Source organism: Monopterus albus, unplaced genomic scaffold, assembly GCF_001952655.1.
Source record: "Monopterus albus unplaced genomic scaffold, M_albus_1.0 scaffold255.1, whole genome shotgun sequence".
NCBI lineage: Eukaryota > Metazoa > Chordata > Actinopteri > Synbranchiformes > Synbranchidae > Monopterus > Monopterus albus.
This window is the reverse complement of record NW_018128135.1, coordinates 309,671-336,569: the sequence shown is the minus strand read 5'-3', so window position 1 is coordinate 336,569 and position 26,899 is coordinate 309,671. Positions and strand designations below refer to the sequence as shown.

Below are 26,899 nucleotides of genomic sequence, written 5' to 3'. Positions count from 1 at the left end.
GAACTGATGAAAATAATCAAGACTTAGATGACACACGAAACGAGGCTGTGGTCTCACAATCACTTTTGGTGGGATGCTGGTCAAATTCCTGCAGTGTGTGTGCGTGTGTGCGCGCTGTGTAACTGTATATTTGACGTGCACTGATTGTTGTTATATTTTTGGGCGGAGCTCAAAAGTTCAGGTGAAATCCAAATTATTATACAAATAAGGTGCAATGAAAACTATTTTTGTCTTTGGCTGTGGGTAAAATAAGCAGTTAAGGTGTGATTCAATCCGGAACTGATCCGGATAAAACCCCTGTTTCGATTGCTACCATCACATTTCAGTTCCTTATCACCCACAGGCACAAGTCAGATGTTTTTTTGGATGCTGGGTTAATAATGGATGCTGGGTTAATAATGTAGCTATACAGTAGATAAAAGCACTAGAGACGAGTTCCTGAGTGGATGACCGCTGGTGACGCATGGGAAACCCTTGTTACACAGACATTAAAATGAATCTAACAGTCATACTGCTCACATAGCCTGCTGCGAGTTGCTAACGATTCACATCGTAACATTATGGCCCCTTGTTATCATGAAGAATGTAATGTAGTCCGTCTGCCAAATCTGCCACAGACACAGTTAATGCATCGCAGAGTCACTGTACGCTAAGACAACCAGACACAAGGACAGTTTCTTTCTCTGTACCATCACTCTGATGAACACTTAACCCACGACTGTATGACTGGACAACAGCCCCCAGTGCAATACTGCAAATCGCACAATAAATATAACTATTGTACAAAACAATCTGAAAGCTCCTCTGCCACAGTGTGTGTATATATTTAGACATCCACTGTTTCTTCTTTTTGCCTCCTATTCTCTTTCTTATTTTAAATACATAGATTTTCCTATTTTCTTGCCGACTTACAGGCACATTAAGAGCCTCTGTACCAGGGTCAAAAGTCCTTGTGTGTTTAAACATACTTGGCCAATAAACGCAATTCTGATTCTGAAGTCATGTCACCCTCTCAGCATGATGGCATGGGCTTTTAGTAGCCTGCACCAACACATGAGAGCTTGGTCTAAAGGCTGCAAATGAAGTTTGACTTACTGCCGCTGTAAAACCAAACTCATCTGATCATTTAGTGAAGCGATGTGACATGGTGGCCGTTAAAACAACCTGGCTACCTCTGTCACTGGCTGGAATTTGTCTGCAGGCGCCTGCCACATGTCACGGTGTCTGGAAAGGAACGTGACACACAGGCAAGTCGACAGTCTGAGAGTATCAGCCCACCAATGGCTGCTTGGATCACTGAGTTGCTGAAATGTTGCTTAACCACCAGGTCGGTTTCCATCCAAATGTAGCACAAATTGTACGAAAATTTTGAGAAAACTGGCAAAAGACAATGCAAATATATGGATATATGGATTGTAGGAGTTGTTGCATCAAGATAAACAGCTGGAGGTGTGTTACCATTAAACCACTGTAGAAGAAGTGGGTGCAACAAGGTCACCAAGACAAACATGGCCTTGTCGTTTGTATTAGGTAATCATTTGAGAATCACTGCATTCTTCATCACTCCGCACAGATCTTCATCTCTTCTGTGGACATTTAACTATGTTTCAAGTAGGCTACGTCCTAATTAGTTTGCATTGCACTTTGTCACATCTTGATTTGATGGATACAGAAACTTTTCTACCCAAGCCTAATTTGTTTTTGTTTTTGTTTTGTTTTTTTGCAATATTTCAAATTTTGTTTGAATTTCAGGCGTCTCTACTCCACTACTCTACATTTTCTTTTTTAAGTAGAAATGGAAAATATCCAGAAACTCATATGGATGGAAACCCACCTACTGGCTATGTGCCCTGTCTGACCAAATGAAATACTGTCACCTGATATTTACAGAAAATGAAAAGCTAAAACCACCAAAACATAGCGACTTACTGATGGAACCATTGTAGACTTCCCAGTTTAGCTCACTGAATGTTTAACCCACAGCCCTACAAGAAAAAGTATCTGGGAAACTGCATGTAAGGATGGAATCATTGTTGGGACCAACACTGAAGAAATACAAGTTGAAGACTATATTACAATGGCTGCCACTGTAAATGTGTCATTTGTTAGCTTTGTATTTTCACCAGATGAAACAAGTGTTCCTTCCTCTATGTTAAACTACAGCAATCATCATCCATTGTGAATACCAATAACATTAGTCATAATAAAAAAAAAACTAAACATCAACAGAGGAAAAACTAATATTAATGTCCATTAAGTTACTCTGTAGAAAAGAAAATCAATCCAATCCATAAGTGTACATCTAGTGCACTCACTAATGCACTGTAAACTAGGACAGAGAGAGATGGAGATACAGACTGATTAACTACTACTGTACAGTACACCACTGACATCACACTTAACCAGGGTTCAACCTCCACACGTCATATCCTTTCAAATGCCTCTCCCTGTGACTGCCACATTAATCTTTATTAGTCTTGCCTTGTGCAGCTAAAACAACAAGATGCTTTTCAGAGTTTTTGATTACAGTTTTAATGATGAGTAAAAAGGTGTTTTTAGCTGCACCTGTAGTGCCTCAGTCCCCCACTTCACCTCAGCTGGGCCTCTACAGAACATTGTGGAGGAGCTGAACCCTATGGCACATACCTTCAGTAAAGTGCTCCCTCTTCATAGTATCACAGGCACAGAGCTGTTGTGTTTTACATAAACAGCCCAGGTACCTGCTTTTGGTGTTCTACAGTATGATTAATGTAGGAAACATTTTCATATTATGGTTACAAAAGGCTATTTGATTCCAAGACTCAATCACCACTTTCTATCTGGTGGAACAAACAGAAGCTGGTACTAATGTGCCACTCTGCCTTTAAATGAGACAACAGCGGGACATGTAGTTGGAAAACAACAGCTTGTGAGTAATTCAACAACAGATTTAAAATGTGACTACTAGTCTCTTCATCCACTAACAGTAAACTACATCCAAAGTATTTTTAAAAGATTTGAAACTGGACCATTTTGTTTCTTAAAACCCTTCTCAGTCCAACAGACAGACAGATAGAAAGTTAGCTAGCTTTAGAAGCAAAGACAAGAGAGGAGAGGAGAGCGGTCTCATAGAGAGCTTCCACCTCATTCCTTTACATCATGGTTTCTACAATGGTGTGGGTGGGGGCCTTCATCATTAGGTCCTTGTTCCCATTGGGGTTCAGCGGGTAGGAGAGCTCCTTCAGGCCTTGTGGGTCTGCAGGACGGGAGCTGGCCCCACCATGAACCGGGGCTGCCACTGCCTTAATCCTCTGCAGGAAGGAAGAAATGGTGGAGACAAGAAGGAAGGATTAGAGACATGTGAGAGAAGATAAAGGAGAGGTAGTAACAGCAGAGGGAAGGATGGAGGGGAGAGAGGTGGCAGAAGGAATGATCAATATAAGTTAAACAAAAGAAAGGAATGAATTGAACAACTAAACAGAAGGGAGACAACAAAAAAGAAAGGAGATGGGTTCAAGGAAATAGAAAACTGAGGGATGTGATCTTAAATACTGGACAAAAAATTATATAAGCAACGGCTACAAAATCAGCATCTGAAGAGGTGATTTAAAATTGTAAGTGATTCAGTGAGCATCCATTTCATCTCTGACTTGAACCAGCCTTAAAAACTACACTAAATAAGTTAACAGCTACACAGCCAGCCAAGACATTACACCACCTACCTCAATGAGCGGCCCATCAGATCGAATGATCTTGATGACAACCACCATGGGGATGCAGATCATGGAGGCCAGGGCCAGAGTCCAGCCGACGCCAATGGCCCAGTCAGGATACTCATAGGACTTGTTGTACGTCAGTGGCTTGTATTTGACCAGGGAGAAGATAAAGCAGCCCTGGAGACGAAGAGAAAGTTCCCATCAGCTTTTAAAGGGATAGTCTCACATTTTGATGTGGTCATTTGTCTCAGCAAATCTTTATTTGGTGTTTCATAAGTGCACGTAGGAAAGTGATCAGAATGATTTCATGGATGTCAGTATAGTACTGAATTTAACAGATTATCCAGTAGAGTGGGTTCAAGGCAAATACTGTCAATGATGTGTTTCATTAGTCCAGCTCTAGTAATCACTGACAGGGTGACAGATGATTACAATTAGCTGGGTAGTGAAAGAAAACCCTCACCATGCACAGTAAAGGAGTGACAACAGTCCAGCTCCATTTCATCCAAGCATTTGGTCTGTAGCCAATCATGTCCGCAACCGCGTCGTAGAAATTATCAACGCCTGCAAAAGCAGAACAAAATGTTTGGTTCATCTTCTGCTGGGGAAGACTCACTTAGTAACTCAGTGCATTTTATTTGCTACTAATACTACTGTGACTACTTATTTCAAAGCAATTATTAGGCAGGACAAGGCAGAACTAATTCAAAGTGCTTTACAAAGGACAAAGAAAACAACATTTAGACAGACAATGAAAAGAGAAATACAATAAAACAGTAAAAACAATTGACAGAAATATAAATATACAAGGATGCTTCAGTGTACTTTCATACCAAATTTAGCAAAATAAATCAAAACACAGTGCAGAAAATCAATTAGTCAGTGGTACATCAATAAACCATTCTTTCAGATTTAACAGTCTTGGATGCTCTGTGTACTTCCTGTAGCTACAACTTAATGTAATACTTCAAGTCTTACATGTAATTTGTCTTTAGCAGATTCTCTAAAATTCATAAATGGGTGCAGCCTCTGTTTACAGGATAATAAGGATAATCACCTTTATTGGCCAAGTATGTTACACACAAGGTACAGAACCGAGGCAGCCATCTGCGGCCATCTAACCATCGGGGGCAACAGGGGGGTTCAGTGTCTTGCCCAAGGACACTTCGACACGTTGACTACTGGCACCGAGATTTGAACCTTCAACCTTCTGGTTGGGAGACGACTGCTCTACCCACCACCATCATAAATGTCTGTCTCACTTTCACTGCGTATTTTTTGCAGGGCCACAGTGATAATAATCAATCACCATCAGCCATCAGCGGCACCAACTCACACCAATGGCTCCAACCATCAGGGGCAACTTGGGAGTTCAATGTCTTACCCAAGGACACTTCGACATGTGGACTGCAGGCACCGAGATTGAAGCCACCAACCCGCCGGTTGGGAGACGACTACTCTACCCACTGAACTACAGTCGCACCCAGCATCCCGTATTCTCTGAAAAGTGCTATAATGTACTAATGATTTCACAAGTACAACCAAAACCTTCATGTATCAAGGCTTTTCAGTCATGGACTGATAAGCTAACTCTGCTGTGTCTAAATGGCCTTTTCTGTGATGCAGTCATCTATCTCGGCCATTTATCACTAAGTACATGCTCTCTGAGAGAGTGCACATACAACTGGATGTTACGTTCAGTGTGCAGAGACTCATTCATCTCCTGCGCCCTAAATTCAGCCAGTAAATCACCAGCAAGTCCTTGATAATATTTTGTTATTTCTGAAGAATGCTACTCACCATATACCCAGGCAACAGCTACACATTCAAAGAATGCCACCCACAGAAGGCACATACCGCTGGCTGCATAGTAGTCAAACAGCTGGAAAACATACATGCCACCCTGCAGAGACAAACAGACAGAGAGGCTTAAAATGATCCAGTAGACTAAGGCGTGCTCCTTTCTTTGTTTTTCAAACTACACTTTACATATAAAACGTGCAGCTTTCAATGCAGTCAGATTTTCTACAGGAATGATCATTTAAACAACATAGCATGGAGACAGAGATATATTAAGACTGAACATTAGCAGCAGACTTGTCCACATGTGTGTCTGTGTGCGTACACGCCTCTGTGTGTTCATGTGTGCGTACGCCCAGTGTGAAAACTGTCTGGGAATTCTAAACTTGAACCAGGCCACTGCAGCCATAAAAAGACATAGTCATGGGAATGACAGAAGGAGAAAGAGAGAAGGAGCAAGGGAGGGATGCAGGGCAGAAAATAGAATGACAGAAAGTTGGACATTGTATGAGAACAGAAATTAAGGCTGTGAGGGTTTGAGAGGAAGAAGAGGATAAGGATGGATCAGATGAATGACAGTGTTAGGAAGGACATGTGAGAGAACACATGGACAGTGACAAATGTGTAACAGTCTCAGACACAGAGCTTGAGGCTTTTGTAACTTTTAAAGAGATGACTACAAAGGCTCAGAAAACAAAAAAGAATCATGTGGTACAAAGTGCCCAATAATGAAAGTAATAGCTGTGACAAACCACTGGTGGTCCCTGACTCTCTCACCAAAGACAGGATACAATAAAGAATGTGAAGCTGTCATCACGCTCTGTTGAATTTTGTATATTTTGGAGGGATCACGCTCATTATCAGTCAGAGATTTACACTACATATAAGTTAATTTAAAAAATAAATACTACCCCATACGGCTATATACAGCAGTGGATGCTTCAACTACATCCAATCATCCTCTTTAGTGTTCAGTTTGAGCACAGACAGGACAGAAATGAAGCCGTCTGCCATGTCTGTGTTATCTGCTAACAGCTGCTAGCTAGCGTTAGCTCCCGAATCGAGAGCTGAAATCAGGGTGCAGAGTCATTTATCAGTCTGCAATTGTCGACAGGATCTCTAGGTCCGCTACAAGTTAGCTACAGTCAGCTGAGGTTCCACCATTCAACACAGCATGACGAACCTTCTCTTTTCTATATATTGCGGCACACTCAAAGCACTTTCACACTATTTGGCCATTCACACACCGGTGATATCAACGGGAGCAACTGGGGGTTCAGTGTCTTGCTTAAGGACACTTCAACACGTGTCCCAAAGAAGCTGGGAATGAAACCACCAAGCTTCTGGTTAGGAGACGACCCGCTCTACCTCCTGAGCCACAACCGCCCACACAGGGAAAGAAAAAAACAGCAAAAGAAAGAAATGACAAGAGTCAGAAATAGAAGAGGAGGATAAGGAGAAGAAGTTTTGGAAAAGCTAAGTCATGTCTGTTGTATCTATTAATACCAGAGGAGGGAAGGGAAGTTCTCATGACTTGACAGTATAAATAGCCCCCCGCCGTTTCCCCAGAGACTTATACTAATAACTGTCTGAATGTTGTTGTTTCTGCTGTACTGAGCTGTTGGTTGGACCCTGAAACGAGGTCAGCACAGGACAGTAGTGTAGTGTAGCACAGTATACATACAATTACCAGTAGATACTGTGCACATGCTTACACTGGATAAAAATGGTTTGATAGACAGTCTTTGCAAATGCTGGCATTTCCTCAATAATGTAAAAGTAGCAGCTCTGCTTTTTCACTGGGCTTCATATGTCCATACTGTTCATGATGTCTGGTGCCGTCCTTTGTGTTTTTCTGTCCACTTTTCGTGGTGCTGTTACCTTGGTCACCATGGTGAGTCCGAGCAGGTAGCTGATGCAGCAGATGATAGCGATGAAGACCTCTCTGCGGTAACCCTTCCTTAGGAAGGATGGATACAGATCCACCAGTGATGTGATCTGCCCTTCCACCTCCACAAACTGTGGGGAAACACAGCGAGACAGTCGAGAACAACGTCACTTACATCAGCGTGTCATGGTTTGCTTCTCATACCTTCAAGTTTACTGAGGTTAAAAAAAGAAGAATGCCCAGGTGACTTTCAGGATTAAATTAGAGCTCATTCAGTCTATCCACCCCACAACAGTATTCCTCAGGTTACTTTTTAGTCAGGATGGTGTTTCCTCGGGCACAATTAGTTGAAAACCCCTGAGCTAATATTTAAATAAGGTCTTTGTTATCCTTGTTGAAAGAATCAGTAACAAAAAAAGTGTTTTAAATATGTTTCAAGTTTGTGGGCAGGCCTCTTCACACACACACACGCCTCTACTGTTGCCCGCTGGGCAGTTAAGTGTTTTGTTGATAGGCACGTCAGTAAGAGTTGTGGGTGTCTCAGGCGTGTTATCACCACTAACGTCTTGCCCCGTGCAGTTCTAACAGCGGTGACAGTGTCTGCTAACCTGACTGTCGAGGCCAAGCCTTGGGGTAGGCGATGAATGCCAGGCCTGGACCTGCAGAGGAGAGGGGAGTGGGGGTACAGAGCAAGCAGAGGGGTATGGGGGGGGATGGGGCAACATTAGTATCATGTGATGAGCTTATCTGATCTGAAAGGCCCCAGAACCAGATCTGAAAAAATATCAAAGCAAACCTGGGCTAGAATGTTGCAAATACAGTGGATGCTTGTGTGTGTTCTAGGTGTTGAAAGGGAATGTCAGCAGCACATCTGTACTTACCTGTTACTTCTGCTGTAACATCACTAACTGTATGCATACATGACACCATTTCATACCATTTACAACGACATATTCCAAGGAAAGCTTAGAACATCATAATAAGAGAAAACAAAACAATAACAATATAACATTGCTGTATTAAAGAACCTAATGCAATCTTTCCTAATTTCCTGTAACTGCAAATCTGTGGAAGTAAAATCATGAAGCATACTATAAATTATGTATTAACATATAGTGGATTGCAACTAGTACGTGTCATGGCATTGTTACCAAAAACAGCGTAGACCACTGTAAGCAATGCAGCAATTATATGAAATACTAACATGCTTGATTTGCTTTTCCAGGCAGTTGAAAGACTTTAACATGGAGACAATCAACTGCTAGAAAAGGTGAGAACATCTTGGTTTCTCAAATGATTCAAAGTATGTCAACACCTAATTCACTTGAGCCATTTTGCATCCCCGACTGAATAAATGTGATGCTTATGCAAAATGACTGTTGCAAAACAGCAGCATTTGCAAACTGAGTTGTCAAATAAAAAGCAAAGGCTTTTATCCCTTGTGCTCTAATTTGACACTGATGCTACTTTGTGAACTGCAAAACAGAAGTCAAGGAACAATGGAGCAGCCGTAACAGCGAAACAGCATTGCAGCTGATTGTATATACTGTATGTAAATATGTTCCGTTTTGTTGTGAATTATGACGAGGCATCCAACCAAACACCGCTTTGACTCCAAAACATAGTACCAGCTTCCACTCCCTAAGAGGGGAGATGCTAGCAGAACGTTAATCAAGCCTAGAGAATATTAACAGGATCCATGTCAAACAGCGTGATTAGTGACTGGAGTGAACAAAAACTATGATACTTGAAATTGTCTGTTTTCATATAGTATTGTTCTTCGTACATTGTTGAGCCAACAGAGGCCACAGCGTGGGAGCTTACACTGCACTGTGCATGATGCAGATAGCATTCATTCATCTGTCAGGTACATCTGAATCAAGCAGTCGCAGTTAAGGCAGACGTGTGCTGCTCCTGAGCTTCCTTACCTGGCAGGGCTTCAACCTTTCAAAGCTCATGTATTAGCTCTTGCTGTTTTCTGCTGTCTACTGGACCTGCTCTGCTCTTTGGTTGACAGTACACTGATACACTTTCTCAGGCTGGAATATTAACGTTTTATCAGTAACTGAGTTCCGTGTTGCTCACGTGCCACAGAGGCTCCAGCAACACCAGGCTAGATCCACCATTGACCTACGCTTCTATTCTTTGGTAACCCGTGAAGCAAAATCCCACTCGCCAAACACATCATTGGACAGCAAACCCCATCATTATTTTGGCCCTGGAGAACACAGAGCTGTTCAGTATTAGTATCAGCTGAGCTGGCAGCATGAGCAGTGGCTAAAGTTGGCACTAAGCTACATTTTCATCTGACTGGTTGATCTTGGAGCATTAGATGCTGCCTGGGTTCCACAAAAACACTTAGTGCTGATAGTCTCTTTATTCTGTCACAAGAAAAGATTAACTGTTTCAAATTTATGTCTTGTTTGATGTCAAAGGAAATGCCTTAAAGGAAATAAAGGAAGCAGTTAAGTTATAATATATCACAGAAAAAGAGAAGAATTGTACTGTACTTTCCAAACAAGCTTCAAGGGTAGTTCTAGAAAAATCCAGTTTTCTCTGTTGATGGATAACACTTTGTTTGAGTGTAACATGTATTTTTAAAGAATGAATCATCTTTTATCTGCCTCTGGGATTTCAAAAACAAGCATACGTCATTCTTTGTCTAATCATTCCTACAGGCAAACCAGGCATGACTACCACAGTAACCCGGCCAAACTTTGTTTCATCACAAATTCTATTCCCACCAAACAAGATGCACTGTCACATTGTGAGAGGTGTACTACACTCTACGGAGAAGATGCTGGTGCTCGTGGCTGCATTAAAGCTTTTCCAAAACACTTCAGCCTCATGTGGCCATAACGGCAAACACTGTTGCACTGAGGGATAGTCTTTTCTTTCTTTGCTAAAATGGTCCATGATCTAGTTATTATTCATCTAGTTATTGATCTAGTTATTATACTGAGTGGCTGAAGACCTTGACAAACATTAGAAAAATATAAAATTGCCAGTTCTAAGTGTTAGAATTAAAACAAAACTTTTGCAAACAACTATTAACCCCATATGCCAATACATCATTCACCTAGACAGGAAGCACAACAACGGTGACATCAGTTTGTCACGTACAGAAAAGGAACACCTCGAAGCCAAAACTCTGGCAGCACTGGCACAAGATGCTCTGTATGTCGTCACATCTATGGTACCTTCGAGTATTCATTCTAGCTCATTTTTAAACATCTCTAATGCTTGTCAGCGTCTCTTGCTGAGCCCTGACCCATCCACCTTGCTTTACTCGAATGATGCACTTACAAACCGACCAAATATGCTAACGTTTTCTCACATTCTGCTTTTGTCAAGGAGTGTTTGATTGCGGAAACTTCCATATTCTGATGCCGTCATTCGTAATTAATCAGGGAATGCATTTAATTCCAAATTACAACTCAATTCAAAATTGAACTTATTGGCTAATTCTCTTTAGAGTCTCATTGCTGCTTTTCTTTATATTTACTGTTTAATTTGTTAACCAGGAAGCAGCGCCCACCATCACTGCCGCCTTTACAGAACCCTCATACCTGACTCTGCAACATCAGCAATGTCCACCCCTTGCTCTTGTGCCATGAAGCCCAGGACGGAAAATATTGCGAAGCCAGACACAAAACTGGTACCACTGTTGAGGGCTCCCAGCAGCAAACAGTCCCTATGTCACACATATGTCATGAGGAGGATTTGTTAATGAACAACAAGGATCCCGTCCCCCCTCTCTCCCCTACCGCTAACCCTCTCACTGAAAACTAACATCTCACCTGTAGCAGTTGTATTTGTACTTGTTGTAGCTTCCCAAGGACGTCATGGCGCCCAAACATATGGCATAGGAGAAGAAGATCTGTGTGCCGGCGTCAATCCACACCTGCCAAACAGGGGGAGAGAGTGGGGACAGAAAGGCTGAGGCCTGCTGATGAGGGGAAGCACAGGACCATTCGTGGGTCATGGGTAAGACAAATATAAATGAGGAAAGTCAGGATTTGTCTGCTAGAATCTAGCAAAGACACTTTAGTAAAGGTTTGGGCTGCAAACCAGCACATGGACTGTTTACATGGGTGTTGCATTCTTCATTCTGTAGTCTGTTTTTATTTGTCCCGAACAATCAATATACCAACTGCACAGGTAGTATAGGTGTAGATTAATCAGTAGCCTAAACAACTAAGAAAATGTACCTGTGGTGCGTTTGTGTGACAGCTCAGACTCTGACTGATTTTAAAGCTTACCAAAAACACTATTTCTGTTCTCTTTTTGTTGCTGCAAGTTTATGAATTGGAATCATAAGCCTTGGGGCATTCTGATCCATGCATATTTCTTTTTTCCTCAATTCATGCCACCAAGGGCAAACATGTCTGTCTGACCAAACCTGGTTAAGCTATATTCCAAATCTTATCTTTCAATAATACCTTGGTTGCAGAACATGGGTGAATATAAGACTTTAAGGGGGAAGTATCTAATTTTGTTATTCAGCTGCAAAATATGTCAAATCTAGTGCAGTGATTCTATTGTGACTACACTAGAAGAAGTTACTGAGTACTGTATATTGTCTCTCAAAGTGGCATCGTTTGTTGTATTCCATCAACTTGTTACACATGGTGATGTCATTTTAGAGCTGTGGGACAACAGGGAGTAGCCTGCACAGATGATGGGCTAGGCTCAGGCAGCACGGGGGCACCTACCTCTGGGTCCTGCAGGCGAGCGAGGTCAGGGTACAGGTAGAACTTAATACCCTCAGTAGCACCCGGCAGTGTCACACCACGAATCAACAGCACAATGAGCATGGCAAATGGGAATGTGGCTGTGATGTAGACCACCTGAGAGAGGCAACAAAGGAAGCAGGATCACACGCTGAGGACACCGCTTCTCTAGTCTGTAATATTCTACTAAGGAAAACTAATGGTTATTTTGTGAAGACTGAGTTTCAGACTCATCTCTTGGCAATAAGGATGTTAATTTAGCCAACTATCTAATATCTCTGGTGTCATTACAGAAAACCTTGTTTGATAAATGTGTGAACACTTAGTTATTTTATGGATTATGACAAGATGAGACCACAGGCTGTCCCTGAATCCAATATCACTATCTGGTATTTGGAAAGTGGTGACCACATTTGACCTTTTAGGACTGACTTTATTACCAGAGTTACAGCATGAAGCAACCAGAAGAAAAAAACCAGGTCAGACTAATCATTAAAAAGTCTCAAGACTATTAAAAAAAGGCCCAAAATGAAGATGCTAATGGGTTGTTTTCATTTATTTATATCCGCATCAAAACACTGGCCAGGCTGAAATCTAATATTAACTTATTATCACACATAAAACACTACTTGTTTAATCTTTATGTATGTAATTATAAACTGAAAATAAGAGTTTTAGACCTGCAAGGATACTTTATTGTCATCACATCATAGTTACCAGGATACTAAAAAAAATACCTAGATCCATTTACGTTGCCAGAGATGCAGAGCAACAACTCGCAGAAAGATAATAAATAAATAAAACAAACATACTATAACCTCTATAAAATACCAATAAATACTGATGCAGTCCTTAAAAACCAGACCAAGTAGTGTGCAAGTGGACTCTGCACAGAGAGTGTAAAGGTGTCTTTATGTGTGTGTGCCTGCTCAGCAGCTGACTGCTGGAGTCCTGCCTGAGGCGGTTGTTAACAGGGATTATTAAGACCACGGGGGAGTTATTAAGGCAAGAAGTCTCTCTGTGAGTGACTGATGACTGTTGGGAGGTAGCAGGTGTTTAAGAACCTCACCACCCCTAAGAAACATTTGCATTTGTAGCTTCCTCCGTCTCCCAAGGCTTTAGAAAAATCACACTTTCCTGTTCAACCACAGTGCTTTACTGTTCTCTTGGTCAGAGCACAGAGATACAACTCATATGAGGATCACTGTCACAGTTTTTGGCATCACTGTGATACAGTAATGACATAAATGGGCAAATCTTTGCACTTTTTCTAAGTTCACCGAGTTCAAGAGGAACAAAATCCTGCTCTCGATTAACAGTGCAACACACAAAACACAGTATATAATAGTAAACATGAAATCATCTACCTTGCCCGTGGATTTGACTCCCTTCCAGATGCAGAAGAAGCAGATGACCCAGACGAGCAGCAAACACAGAGCCAGGTCCCATTTAATGGGACCCACCTCTTCTATACCACCGGTGATACCCAGCACATTGCGTCTGTAACACAGAGGGAAAGCATGTGTGTTTAGCTGTGCAGCCTAGTCAGAGCTGGAGACAAGTTGGAGACAATTTTCTTAATTTTAAATTGATTGCTATTCTGTGTGTGTGTGTGTGCTGGGGGGGACTGGAGAATGTTTATCAAAGTCTCAGCTTAACCCATCTTTTGACATGGCAACATAAAAATGACATGGAACTCACTCCCAGAACTCGGTGACGGGGGAGGTGAAGTTGGAGGCGTTGGCAGCCAGCCACAGGGTTTTGTTCTTGCGGTAGGTGTCCTCGATGCAGCGGTCGGTGTTCCAGGGCTGATTGCACTTGGCCCAGGGCAGCTCTGGCTGAAAACACTGAAAAGCAAAAAAGAAGGCAGAGGTTACATTAGACTACATTAGAGCACAGCAACAGTCAACAGCTTAATCAGTGTTGGAATTTGAACACAGAGTCTCATTTGGTCGGGTGGTCGTGGCATAAACCAACCAAGACACTTCAGTCTCTGGACCAGCAAAACACACATTTTATTCTTTTACCAGGCTTAGCAACCAAGGCTTCCATGGGGCTTTAACAACTTCTGCCCTTTTGTAACATGAATTTTAGCTTCCTTCATTGTTGTAGTGAAGGCACAACAGGAACATTCTACAGGGTAACCCTGAGTTTCTACTGTCAGTCCAACTAGTCAGTAATCATAAGAGCCAGAAGTCACGCCGCCCTGATAACTATCCTTCAGTGTTTCCACTATATAAGCTGTAAATGACAGAAGCGAGAGAAAAGGAAATGAAAAAGACAGGACATCTTCAGGACCATTAGAGGTTCTTTTTGCCAAACCTACCTGAAACAGGTAGTAAAGGCCCCAGGCCAGGATGATGATGTAGTAGATATTCAGCAGGGACACGATCACAATGGAGGCGTAGCCAATACCTGGACAGAGGACAGAGGTCATGTGATGATACACCAAGATGTCAGCAGCCCAGGTCAAAGTGTGATCCAGCTTTATGGTTCAGTTTAGAGATAGAAGACTGAGATGGGACAAAAGTAAACAACCTGTTTACAGTCATATCACCTAAACTGAATCCTTAAAAAAAAAGAAATACTTTTTTTTTTTATTAACATCAACTGGTGGCTTTAGGCCTAGTGCAAAATGCTGTCATTTCCCTTTACATGCATGTGACCAATGATTGACATTTCAGCTTCCTCAAAAGGCCCAGACAGCTAATAATAATACAAGTGTCACAGTCCGTGAACTGAGAACAAACACAGATGATGTTTGGGGGTGAAAATGATGTGTAGACTGTGTACTTTCACCAAACGTCAATTTTTTTTATGTACCAGTGCAGACAAAAAGTGGTTTAAGAAGCTGAATGAGAACATTTTAACAAAAGTCAAATAAAGTGCCTCATGGTAAATGGACTGTATTTTATACAGTCTTGCTCAGGGACACTTCGGCGGGGGAGACCGGGAGTTGAACCACCAACTTGCTGGTCAGGAGACAACTACCCTACCTCATGAGCCACAGCCACTCATGACAATGTGTGAATTGAACTTGGGTCATCAGAGGTAAAGATAAATGTTTTCTACTGCCTGACCTTCTCTGACTCTGCACAGACATAGTTTATAAGGTTTTACTTCCTGTCTTGAGTGAGTTCTCACAATCTGAGAACCCTAACCCTAACCCTAAGAAGAAGGTTGGGATTTGGGTTAAAACTGAACGATAGTGATAGTGAAGCAGTTCACACGTTCATATAGATGCCAACTCATCATGTCCTTTAATTAAAAAGACAATATAATTAGCAGCTGTTAAGCACCTACATCTGTAAACACACAAACATAAATTGACTTGTGTAGTTCACATGGAACAGTGCTGAACTAACAAACAGATGAATCCTCCTCCATGATCTCTGACCTCGCCTGACCTCGATCAGACTGTTTACATTTACTGTGGATATTTTTTGGCCACACATAACAACTGCAATAATTTTATTCTTTCACTTCACATGTGTATCTAAACTAGGAGGTATGGTCTGAAGAGTGCGAGCCTGCTGATAGGTCCGACACTTCTTTAATAATTGCTGTAACACAACACACAGGCACAAAAATAAGTCTACTGTTGTCAGAGCTTAGGAAAATATTAATGACTGATGAACAGTAACTTTAACTATGGTTAAAGTTACTATTCAGACAGGCCCCAGGTTGGCCGGGGCTCGAACCCAGAACATTCTTGCTGTGAGGTGACAGCACCAACCGCTGTGTCACTGTGATGCCTCTTATTGTTATATTTTGATCAAAGTTGTGGAGAGAGAACACATTTCAGTTATTTAGCCAGTGATAAATATGGTCTGGGCGCCATAAGAGATCACTGGGCTGATTTTGTTCCAGTTTGGGGCAGTGTGTGTTTGTTAGTGGTAAATCATATGGCCATACAGTGTGTGTGTTATTAAAGAATTCTGATTGCTTGTCCTCCCTCATTACAGTCACTGTGCTTGAAAATAAAACTATTTATCTCTAGAAATTATACCTGAAACAGTCACTGCTGTGTAATGTTCAGTGTCTTGGCTTTTTCACAACAGCAGATGATCTGAACGAGTACCGATCCCAATAATAAAAGCAAAAGCCACAATCATATGGTAAACTGTGACGTGCTTTGCATGAAAGATCAGCGGTTATTTTATAATTCACTTCATTGGGTTTTTCAATCCAGAGGCAAAGCTCTCAAGTCACTAGCAGAACAAACTGTTTTTTGATTATTTGCTCTTACTATAAAAAGACCTATAAGCGTGTGTTTGTTTGGATCTAGCAGTCTCGCTATCGCCCAGTGTGTTTTTTCTGCTTTGATTCTTTTGTGGATGCCAAAGCAAAACCAACAAATCTATGACTGTTCTTAGAAAATGTCGTCATGTGTGGGGCATGTAGGTTTACTCGTTCTTACAGTCTGTTCCCAGCTTCAGGAGATAAGGCTAATTACTTCAAGTCGCTTTTTCATCACAAACAGTAATGTTGATTTCTGAGTTATTTCTTTGCTGCACCTCCTTCTCCTTGTTTCTTCTCTTTCCTGTCACATTCTCTCCTCTTTTCCACTCCCTGTCTCTGTGCTTTCATTTCTCCTCTTTTCTCATCTTTATCAATCCATCTCTCCGCTCCTCAGATCTCCCTGCTCTGCTCTCCGTTTCCTCTCTTTCTCTCTCGCACGTTGCTGTGCTGTTTCTGTGGCAACGTGTGATTCAGGAAACTCTGTACATCGTGTGTGTGTGTGTGTGTGTGTGTGTGTGTGTGTGGTTAATGTGTCTGAAGGGAAGGAAGAGTGTATGTGTGTAAATGTCAGTGAGAATAGCAAAACTAAATAATTAAATCTTAACCACTGATGATAAAATTACTGAACTTAATTTACAAACTTAAGAGAAACGTTTATGTGTTTTTGCAAAAAATGACTTAGCAGTATTAACATTACAAAGAAAAGTACCTACTCAGAGGCAAATAGACAGTGATGAATACGTTAAACCTTATTCAGCTGGTAGCGAACAGAAGTAGAGGGGGAGGTGAGAAGAACTGGTGAGGGAAATGAAGAGAAGTGGAGAAGCTCAAGGGGGAAGAGAGGGAAGGAAAGAAATACAGTGGAAGAATGGCAAGAGAGGGGAGGTCAGACTGAAGACAAAGGAGCAGGAACAAAAGTCTGATAACATGACTAATATCAGTGAGAGAGGAGACGAGGTGAGAGCAGAACAGAGGCTACGGAGTGTTGGCGTACCAGTGCAGGTCTGGTTGCCAGGTAGCGGTTGCAGGGTAAAGTCTCAGCAGTCTAACTGGGGGAGGGTCAGGTGTGACTCAGTCTTATGCTGAACAGCCATTTCTCAGTGAAAAACAAGACCGGTATGGAAAATGTAAACCCTGTAGCTGCACAGGGAAAAGCTGGTGACACTGTTCAGATCAGTGACATATCGTGACAAAGAAGACGAACGTTTGTTTCACTGTACATATCATCATTTTTGAAAAATAAACTAAACCAAGTGTAAAATTAAACCTACCACAACTAATTATTTGGCCACTTGGAGGAAGCAGAAACAAGCTGTGAACACAGCGCTAACAGACAAACAGGTGACAGACGAAAGGAAAGGCCTGAATAACTGAGCGGTCCCCTCCACGATGCCAGAGGCCACGGGGTCACTGACTGGTTTGGTGAGTATGAAAATGATGTGAATCAGATGCTGTGGCCTTCACAGCCACCAGCTCTCCAACCAGTTGAACACCTATGGGAGACGCTCAAGCGACGTGTTAGGGCAGAAACACACCAAGCTGATTTGAAAGAACTAGCAGCGATGTAGGATGACTGTTGTGTTGAACACACCACACAGACTACAGCCAACGGCCGACTAGCACGTACGTTCTGCGCCTGTGTGACAGAAATAATTCCCCCTACCAGCAGGTGGCGGTATCTGTATTCGCCATTCAAAAGGACAAGAAGAACAACTAAACTGCGAACGTGTAAGATATAAACAAAGCACCTCTCATTCAAATCAGCTGCTTCTAATTGAGAATACAGTTGAAAATGACACTGCCGTTCTCTTCCCTTGGTCTTTTGGCTGTAGAAGAAAGGAGGTCGTAGAGGTGAGAACGAGAAACAGCACTAAATGAGTGAAATCTCAGATGCCACAGCTACAGGCTGTAGGGGCTTTCTGGAACTAATCTCTTCCCGTGCACTGATTCTCTAAGCTCAACAGCCAATCTGAGTGGTCTCTCTCTAAGTGACAAGGCCTGACCTGTGGACACCAATTCAACGTGTCGAATTTGCCGAAAAGCCGGAGACGGAGGCCGGCTAGTGCCAACAGTGCTCACCAAAGGCCCAAAAATCTTTAGCAAGCTAACGTGTCACTGTGGAGGCATCCTGATAAGATGCCCGAACCACCTCAACTGGCTCCTTTCTATGTGAAAGAGCAGCAGTTCTCAACTTGATGAACCCTGATGAAAATGGCCATTTCGAGTTGCACTACCTTGTTTGGATTAGGGAAACTGGGGTACCCTGCAGGAATCAGACCTGGGAGATTGCCAGCGTGTGCCCGGTAAAGGGCCACCACCTGCAGGGAAAGGAATCAGGATCGGGTGCAGTGCAAGTCAGGCGGCGGGCTAGGTCTGGTACCTGGGCGTGTGGATCTCTGGCTGCGTAAGCTAGCTCTAGGAGCGTGGAGTTTTTTTTTTAATTAAAAATTCAAGGGAGAAGTTAGTTAATGCAGCTTTACATAGACTTATACCCATACCATCTAAACCCTAAAGTGTGTGTTGTGTTGTGGTTGTGAATGTAAACCATAATTTAAAAAAAAAGGCCCAAATGGGATTGTAATCAATACGATCATCTATAGGTTTTGTGAGGGTTACATACCAGTGAAGATGGGACAGAGCTTCTCCCAGCATGTGATGCCGCCTTCAGAGGTGAACTGACCAAGGGCGACCTCCAGGAAGAAAACTGGCAGACCTCCGCCAAACAGGAAAATGAAGTAGGGGATGAGAAATGCGCCTGGGTGGAGGGACAAAAGGATGGAGTAACAGTGGGAAAGACAAACAGAAAGATTGAAGACATTCAGGAAAGATTGAAAACAACATGGAGTGAGGGAATGAAAGATAAAAGATGGGAATAAAAACATGATCAGGATGAAGTCAAAGCAGAACAATGTGATAAACAGATTGTCCATATGTAGATAAATGTTGTATTTTCAAGCCTTACCTCCACCATTCTTATAGCAGAGGTATGGGAAACGCCAGACGTTCCCTAAACCAACAAAGCCACCAGCCACAGACAGAACAAAGTCCAACTTGCTAGCCCACTTCTCCCGCTGTGGGGGTTTGCCCTCTGCCTCGTCTTCAGGCCGGGTGCCAGGGCTCTTACCCGGAGATGGCTTCAGAGTGTCCTTATGGAAATCCTTCAGGCACTGAAGTTTCTCTTTTTGAGCCATTCTGTTGGAACAGGGGATGAAATCATTTAAGAGCCGGTGTGATATTAATCCACCTACAGCACCTTTAAGGTGCCGACTGCTGCGGTATGTTAAAACGTCATTTCACATAAACCCAGAGGAAAGGCTCTGTTCAACACACTGAAAACTAAATACAGTATATTTTCACATTTTAACAGAATGTCTCGATGCCGTCTGGCCACCTGCCAGCGTGGCTGCTTGATCGACAGTAGCCACAAGCCAAGATTTTCAGCATTCAGTTGGTGGTGGTAGTTTCTCAGCCTGGGTTAAGAAACTGAACCCAGCTGGGATTGATATCTTGGGAAATGTGCTGAAATGTGTTTACAAAAATAAGTAAAATTTAAAAAAACTCAACTTTGGGAATGAAGCGCTGTGTGTATATGACTTCCAAGAACCTGAAGAGTTTGCGTTTTTTCTAAATTTGAAGTAATTGTGATGCTTACATTGATTATTAAAATGTCTGTTTCTCCTGAGCCTTCATCAGAAGCCTCTTTCAACAGTTAGAGGATAACTTTAGTCCTCAGAAAACCACTTACCTACCCATAAAAGCATGGATTCTCAGGGGATTAAAGACATTCTTGTTTCTTGTTCAACTACTATGCCGTCACATTTTATAAACTGTCTTTCACTGGAAACCTTTCATCACAATGTAGCATGGATGACTCTGGGTTCAAGCTTGGCTTGCTGGAGATGAATGAGGCTGTAAACCGTGACAATATTACCTACTCACAAAGCCACACTATTGGCTTCACTGGTGTATTAATTGTGCATTAAAATAGCCTGTAATTGTATCTATTAACAGATCATTATATCACTATCCTGACTGTAGCAACATCTTCGGGGATGGACAGTGAAACACTCCCTACAAAACCAGAGGTGGGCAACTATGCCTACTTTGGTTTTGGTTCATATTTAGACTCAATTATGTTTGCACTGCTCTGAAACGTCCATTCAGGGCTCTTCAGCTCTAAGTCTAACGAAGAGATGAAATAAAAACAGCCCCTCTTCTTCCTCCCTCCTTTGCTTTGTAAAACTATTAAATGTGACTGTGACTAGTTGAATGACTAAATGGTGCGATTAGGTCCATAATGACACAGTGAGAACTATAAACCTCCATCTGACAATGGCCATGAGAGAGAGTGTGTTAGAGAAAGAGACGCACACAGCAGTCAGCAGATATCTGTCACAGTGGAAGAGGCCATGTTTGCATCCCTTCCCATCTGCCAGATGGCTGTGGCTTCAACATCTCTCTGTCATTCATTCATTGTCTGACTTCCTGCAAGATATTTACACAGAGCAGGATCAAGGAGGTGAATTATTTATGGCCTTTTCTGTTGCTGCACAGAGATCGACACGTTTAGTTTTACACACAGGCCACCTTTTACTGGACTGTTATAACCAAAACCCTAAAACCACGTCTTAACCCTTAAAAAGCGGTTTGAAGTTGTGACATCCAGCTGGAATGTCCTCAGAACGGTGGCACAGAAAACAGTGAACAGTGCAATAAAGACATGTACACACATATTTGTCTTCATGACTGACTTCCTACACAGTCAATTAATAACACTAAGAGGAAACTCAAGCACTTGCTCTGTGTGAATGTTAGGTGTGTCAGTATTTCCTGCTTGGTGAGACAATGGACTCCTTTATGTCTGTGACTGCTAACATCAGTGGACAGTAATGGCTGATGTTGCCCCCACTGTCAAAATGGTTTGACATATTAACAGGAATAACAAAACTGGATAAAATATGTGAGGAATATTGATATGATGTGATGGTAAATGATAAGGTGGGAATCTGCTCTGACTTCAACTGATACTGCATCATGTTTTGTACTGCTGCTATATTCTGGTTCATTATGGTTCAACAAAATCCCACATTACCTCATGTGATAATGACAGTGATGCACAACCCTACTGAGGTGGGTGTCAACAGCAAATTAATGAGAGGCAGAGCAAACAAAAAATTTGTCAGTGCAGACGATGACCACCAGCAGTAACATGGAAATATTGTAAAGTGGAACACTCAGACCCAGAAGGGAACCTTGTAGTACAACTTAAGTTACAAACACAGTGAAGGTTAGAAAAGTTCTCAGACGACTGTAGTGATATACAGTATTAGAAGGAAAAGCTGCTGTTGCCTGGATGCCAACAAAACAAGGTCCAAAGAGCGAGACCGGCCATGGGAACCGCACTGAACTGTGGGACAATTTAAGGCTCAGGCCAAAAGCTTGGTGTAAAACACTGAGACTCATTGTCTGGTGCTGTGTGTGTGTGTGTGTGTGTGTGTGTGTGTGTGTGTGTGATCCCTGGGCCCAGATTAAGGCCTTGCATGCAGTGACTTCAGAACCCAGCGAGCACCACACACACAAACCTCACTCCCTAATCACTTATATAACACGCTGTCCTATTTTAAGACTATGTACATTTCCACTGGGCTGGCCGCCTATTAAATCCCCTCCTCTACCCCCTCTTCCTGTCCTCCTCTCCCTCACAATTTTTGTCTCAGTCCCATGTCAATAATGCATGTTTCATTGTTACAAGTGGGACATTTAGAACTTCTATCTTATTGTTTTGCAAACACCGACTGGAATCATTGGATTCTGGTCGCATCTCTCCATCTTGTCTTACCTGAGTCAACAGCCACTGGTGATTCTTTCTAAGTTTTTGCATTCTAAGTTCTCCAGGTTACAGCAGCTCCGGCTTCAGTCCTGATTGTAAACAGCATCCATCTCATAATTACACCCTCTGGGATATAATCTAAAATTTCTATCTAGATGGAGTCAGAATATGAATTGACCTGTCATGAGAGACTTAAAAACCAACTACTCTTATTTTACCAGCAGGTGGTGCTCAAACCGCAGTGCATACATTATGCACCTCACTAAAATATCGACAAAAAATCTTGTTAAAAGTTTATTTTGGCCACTTCCAGGCAGAAACAGGCTGTAAACAACGACATGTTTTAAGTTGCTATACTAAACTTATTATAAACAGCATGTGGCAAGTGTTGCAATGAGTGGTAGGAAACAGTCATGAGGAGATTCTCGTTGAACGCAGCTCTTCTAAAACTAGGCTGCATTCAGTGCTTTTATATCAGCTGCAATGCGTGTGTGTGTGTGTGTGTTTTAGTATATTTCATTTGTCAGTCTTGTGTACTTCTACTGGGCAATAGTACAGGCTGCAGGGCGACAGGTTGTACTGAAGTGGCAGTTGCCATGGGGTAATACTGCGTTATGTGAGACGCCGTACATATTTGTTTCAGTCCCTTCCCCCAGAACAAAGCAACAGAGTTTCCTTACCGCCTTACTGACTGACTGGCCAAAGACAGGCAGTGTCCTGGCAAAATTAACCAAACACTCATCACTTGTTCAGCAAAAACTACTATAAAAGAGAGTTAAATAAATAAAGGAAAAATGCCAAAGGTCCACCCACTCGCTTGATTCTTGATGAAGGGAAATTCCAGTGTATCCATTAGCCTTTGGTGTCATTCCCCCTGCATCCATGACTGGCTTCCATCATCCTGACAATGAAAGCCAATGTGCCCTTGGCATCAGAGCACAAGAATAAGTGACGATCCTTCTAATAAAGTAAAGTCTGACCCTCCCGTGGGTGCCAGCTGTAAATCAACATCTTTACTGCTTTCACCTCCAGATGCCGAGCTAAATGACATCTTTCCAAGCTGCCGACCACAATTAGCAGTTGTTCAAATTGCAGCTACGACACAGTTATACAAAATCATACAAGATTAATGAGGCGGCTCTAATGACATTGAACTGAGTTGTGCTGTAAGTGTATGTGTGTCAATGGTTCACGCCGGTTAATATGTATAGTAGGAGGTGAAGTTCCTGCCACAGCTGAAGTCAAAGACAAGCGATTGTAAAAGTTTGGCAGCAGCTCCTGCAGCTGGGTGATGTTTGCATTCACTGTGTCACTATAGACTTCTGCTCCAGTCGTTCAGTGAGGACGCTCCTATGGGACGGCTGAGATTTCACCAACGCACACACACGCACATCCCACCGACCTCAGGTTACTGACTTATTAAATTATTTAAGAGCAAACAGGCCTGCAGTTAATACAGCACAGCAGCCTTCGCTGCTGGTTTGACAGGAAAACAAACAACCGTTGCTCAAAAACTACAAACTCCTGGACATAACACATCCATACATTCACATCATAACCTTTATAAAATCTATCCAGTCCTCAGAAGCCGTTACATTTGCTACTCTAAACATGGAGCTGGAAAGTCTTCCTGTGAACCACCCTCTGGCAAACAGACGGTGTGTTCAAGTGGTGCTTTTATCCATCATGATGTGAAGACACGGGCACAAAACGTAAACAATGACTGGCTGAACGGCTGGACAGAGTGAGCCCCCACACAAGTTACTACACACTACTTAATATCCTGGATCATTTACTGTAAGCAGTGATGGAAGAAGCACTCAGCTTGTTTACTTAAGTAAAAGTACAAGGTTTTAGCATCAAAACATACTTGAAGTACTAAAAGTTTTCATTATACAGAATGGCACATTTCACATTCCTGGATATCATCACATCACACTTAATATTGCAGCTGGTAAAGGGGGAGCTGGTTTTAAGTAGCATATCCAGGATGTGTATAATTTGAAGTACTTTACATACCACTGGGAAGCTTGTGAATTTTCCACCAGTGATCAATAAATGTTATGATTATACAATACAATTTATGTATTAATCTGGTTCTGAAAAGTAAATGTAGTGGAGTAAAAAGCAAAGTGTTTGTCTGTAAAATGTAGTGAAGTCAAAGAATGAAGTAGCACAAAAGCACTGATACTTGGTTACTTTCCACCACTGACTATGAGTGCATCACTGTGGTTCCAGGTGTTTACACAACACAGGAGCTGATCAGTGATCAGTTCCCATCCACCTGCTCGGGCGTGTCAGAGCATAAACACACATGCAAGTTCACTTACTGAGGAACTTAACCAGGTCAGATGCTGACTCCACAAAAGACACACACACACACACACAGGACACAAAGAGAGTGTTAACACTGAGGTACGTCTCTGGATGTGCAGGCTCTGTCGCAGTGGTCACAGCGATTCAAAAGGTTCCCACACATCAGCTGAGAATCTACAGCCTCCAAGTTCAGATTCATCCCAGGACCAGGACCGCTGCCTCTCTCACGCGCACACACACAGCTTCAGGTACCAACTTATCAGCCAGTGTCATTCAAAAACAACAGAGCTTCAAGACTGAAGATTTGGGATTGCTTTTATTGTCACTCAGCACAAACATCAAGGATGCAGAGAAGAAGAAGCCATATATATATATATTTTCTCCTGGCATTGTACAGGTAAGGGGGGGGTAGTTATTGCACATTTATGTTGTACTGCCCAGTACATAAGCTTCCAACCAGCAAAGTGAAACAGCCCCCGGAATTCAATGTCACGGCTTGTTTCAGAACATTTACTGCCACCCGTTACATTTTTCTGACCTGAGCGTGGTTGGCATTTATTTATTAAGATCTGCTAACCAACCACAACAGAGTTTTGTTGTTTCACACTGTTCTCCATCCTGACAAAAAGTACAATTCTGAGCAAAAGACTGAAGCTAGAAATTCAATGCACCTGTAAAAAAAAGAAGAAAAAAAGCCAGAATAATAAATAAATAACCCACATCCCATACACATAGAGTGTATGGGTTTGATTCCAAATCCAGTTTAAAAAACATCTTGCCTTTCTGTAATCTAACATCTGAATGTTAGAAATGACTGCATGCCACAATGGGTGTCAACAACACACCTGGGTGATTTTCCAGTGTTGAACCTGATCCCAAGTGGAACCAGCTACCTGTGATCACCACCCAGCTCTACTCCAAGACCTCTCATTAAACCTGCTTTCAGTACGTACAGGCGTAAAAACTCAATCAGCCCTGACAACGGAAACCAAATCCAGCACCAAGTCGGACGGAAACTGTATTTAGAGATGTTTTAAAAACTGCTGCACTTCTGTTTGCACTTGTCACATGCAGTGTGCCAACAACACCGACCCTGTTGTATAGAAAACATTCCAAAATCAACTTACTTTGTCGAAAAGACCACTTTAAATCGAGGGAGAAGGAAGGAGGAAGCAAGACAGAGAAACACCGAGTGAGAGGAAGAGTGAGAGGCAGAGAGACATAGGGGAAGAACCAGACTGCCAGAGAGAGCGAGAGAGAGCGAGAGGAGGCTCGTGGTTGGAGAAGCAGCGCACGATGCACAACGCGCGACTGACGAGCATCTCCGCCTTCTTCTCATCGCTCTCTGCGTTTCTTCACTTCCCTTTCTGACACAGTTCAGTGTCGGGATTCTAGTAAATAAAGTCAGCGAATTAAAGCACAAATAAACTGCACGACTATTTAACGGAATAACATTTTTATTGGACAACATACTAATCTATGAGAGTCTCCGAGGACCTGGACGTGCGAAGCCAGGACCGCTCCGCATCCTAAACAAGCCTGTAAAACTAAGCATTAATACCAATGAACTAAAACGCAACATTGAGACACGCATGTGGAAAATCCTCTGCACCTACATTGAAAACAAACACAATGGAAAACGAATAAACGTGTTAATCAGGACAACCTTGAACAATGAAGGCTATTAATAAAGTGCAAATCCACCGCTTATCCTTCCTGAGCGCACAGACCTGATCCAAACCCACATCTCCCTCCAGCAGGTAACACGTCTCTGCACTGCCACCAGCAAACCCACCAGTTAAACCAGCAAACCCACCAGTTAATCCAACTAAACACTGCCGATTTTTTCCACCCACAAATGCACAAACTCTCCTTGATTGTTGTTACTGGTCTGGAACAAATGGTCTCATTCATCCACAATAAAGATACAAATAAACACATTCAAATGATCATTCTAATAAAAACCATTAAAGAGAAGCACTGTCATCCCTCTCACTGCTGCTCCATAGGTGTGAAACAGGGATGTCATTACCTGTTCTGGGGATGTGATTTTTGAAAATAGATTATTTTGTCCTTTTAACGTCCTTTGACCGTGATCCCTTGTCTGTGTCTTCTTGTCCGTGTCGTCCCGTGTCTGTGAGAGCGACTGAGAGCTCGACGCGTCAGTGGCCGATATTTTACCTGATTTAAAAGCCTCTCTTTCTGACCTTTGTCTCTTAAAACAGCATCAGCGGCAGTGGAAAATCACCGGCTTCCCTCCTCTCAGAGCAACAGGAGAGCAGTATCAGACGCCTTCAGGGCCCGAAGACAACATGGGGATTATAACAAGTGCACTTGGAGCTGCTTTTGAGTTCAGCGGTAGCTTTTGCTCCTGGGTGTTGATGGAAACTATGAT

At 42.4% G+C, this 26,899-nt stretch overlaps 2 protein-coding genes across 3 annotated transcripts; both read right to left on the bottom strand.

The window, feature by feature from the left end:
- Positions 1–381: 381 nt before the first annotated feature.
- Positions 382–9,341, bottom strand: LOC109972390 (sodium- and chloride-dependent taurine transporter-like). The gene is made up of 7 exons (XM_020621203.1): positions 9,312–9,341; positions 7,992–8,042; positions 7,377–7,514; positions 5,496–5,598; positions 4,159–4,259; positions 3,702–3,872; positions 382–3,290 (listed from the first exon to the last, which is right to left on the bottom strand). The coding sequence occupies exons 1-7, from the start codon at positions 9,339–9,341 to the stop codon at positions 3,132–3,134; spliced, it is 753 nt and encodes a 250-aa protein (XP_020476859.1). The 3' UTR covers positions 382–3,131.
- LOC109972394 (sodium- and chloride-dependent taurine transporter-like) lies at positions 8,050–25,731 on the bottom strand. 2 transcript variants are annotated; one of them, XM_020621215.1, is made up of 9 exons: positions 25,632–25,728; positions 19,321–19,550; positions 18,979–19,113; positions 14,443–14,531; positions 13,818–13,963; positions 13,484–13,616; positions 12,099–12,233; positions 11,184–11,287; positions 8,050–11,077 (listed from the first exon to the last, which is right to left on the bottom strand). In XM_020621215.1, exons 2-9 carry the CDS (start codon positions 19,547–19,549, stop codon positions 10,936–10,938), a joined length of 1,113 nt encoding a protein of 370 aa, XP_020476871.1. In that variant the 5' UTR covers position 19,550; positions 25,632–25,728; the 3' UTR covers positions 8,050–10,935. The 2 variants fall into 2 exon arrangements, with proteins under 2 accessions (XP_020476871.1, XP_020476872.1); XM_020621216.1 differs by lacking the exons at positions 8,050–11,077; positions 11,184–11,287; positions 12,099–12,233; positions 13,484–13,616 and having other exon boundaries at positions 13,814–13,963; positions 25,632–25,731.
- Between the last annotated feature and the right edge of the window lie 1,168 nt (positions 25,732–26,899).

What these genes read in the sequence shown, in the direction of transcription:
- LOC109972390 (XM_020621203.1), bottom strand. Translation starts at nt 9,341, where the DNA reads ATGAGCTTTGAAAGGTTGAAGCCCTGCCAG. An exon ending in AGCTGTTGCCTGGGTATATG is followed by an intron (nt 4,260 to 5,495) that starts GTGAGTAGCATT and finishes CTGCTTTTGCAG; the next exon opens with GCGTTGATAATTTCTACGAC. An exon ending in CTGATGGGCCGCTCATTGAG is followed by an intron (nt 3,291 to 3,701) that starts GTAGGTGGTGTA and finishes TCCTTCCTGCAG; the next exon opens with AGGATTAAGGCAGTGGCAGC.
- LOC109972394 (XM_020621215.1), bottom strand. Translation starts at nt 19,549, where the DNA reads ATGGCTCAAAAAGAGAAACTTCAGTGCCTGAAGGATTTCCATAAGGAC. An exon ending in GCCTTTACTACCTGTTTCAG is followed by an intron (nt 13,964 to 14,442) that starts GTAGGTTTGGCA and finishes TTTGCTTTTCAG; the next exon opens with TGTTTTCAGCCAGAGCTGCC. An exon ending in GAGTCAAATCCACGGGCAAG is followed by an intron (nt 12,234 to 13,483) that starts GTAGATGATTTC and finishes TGCCTCTCTCAG; the next exon opens with GTGGTCTACATCACAGCCAC.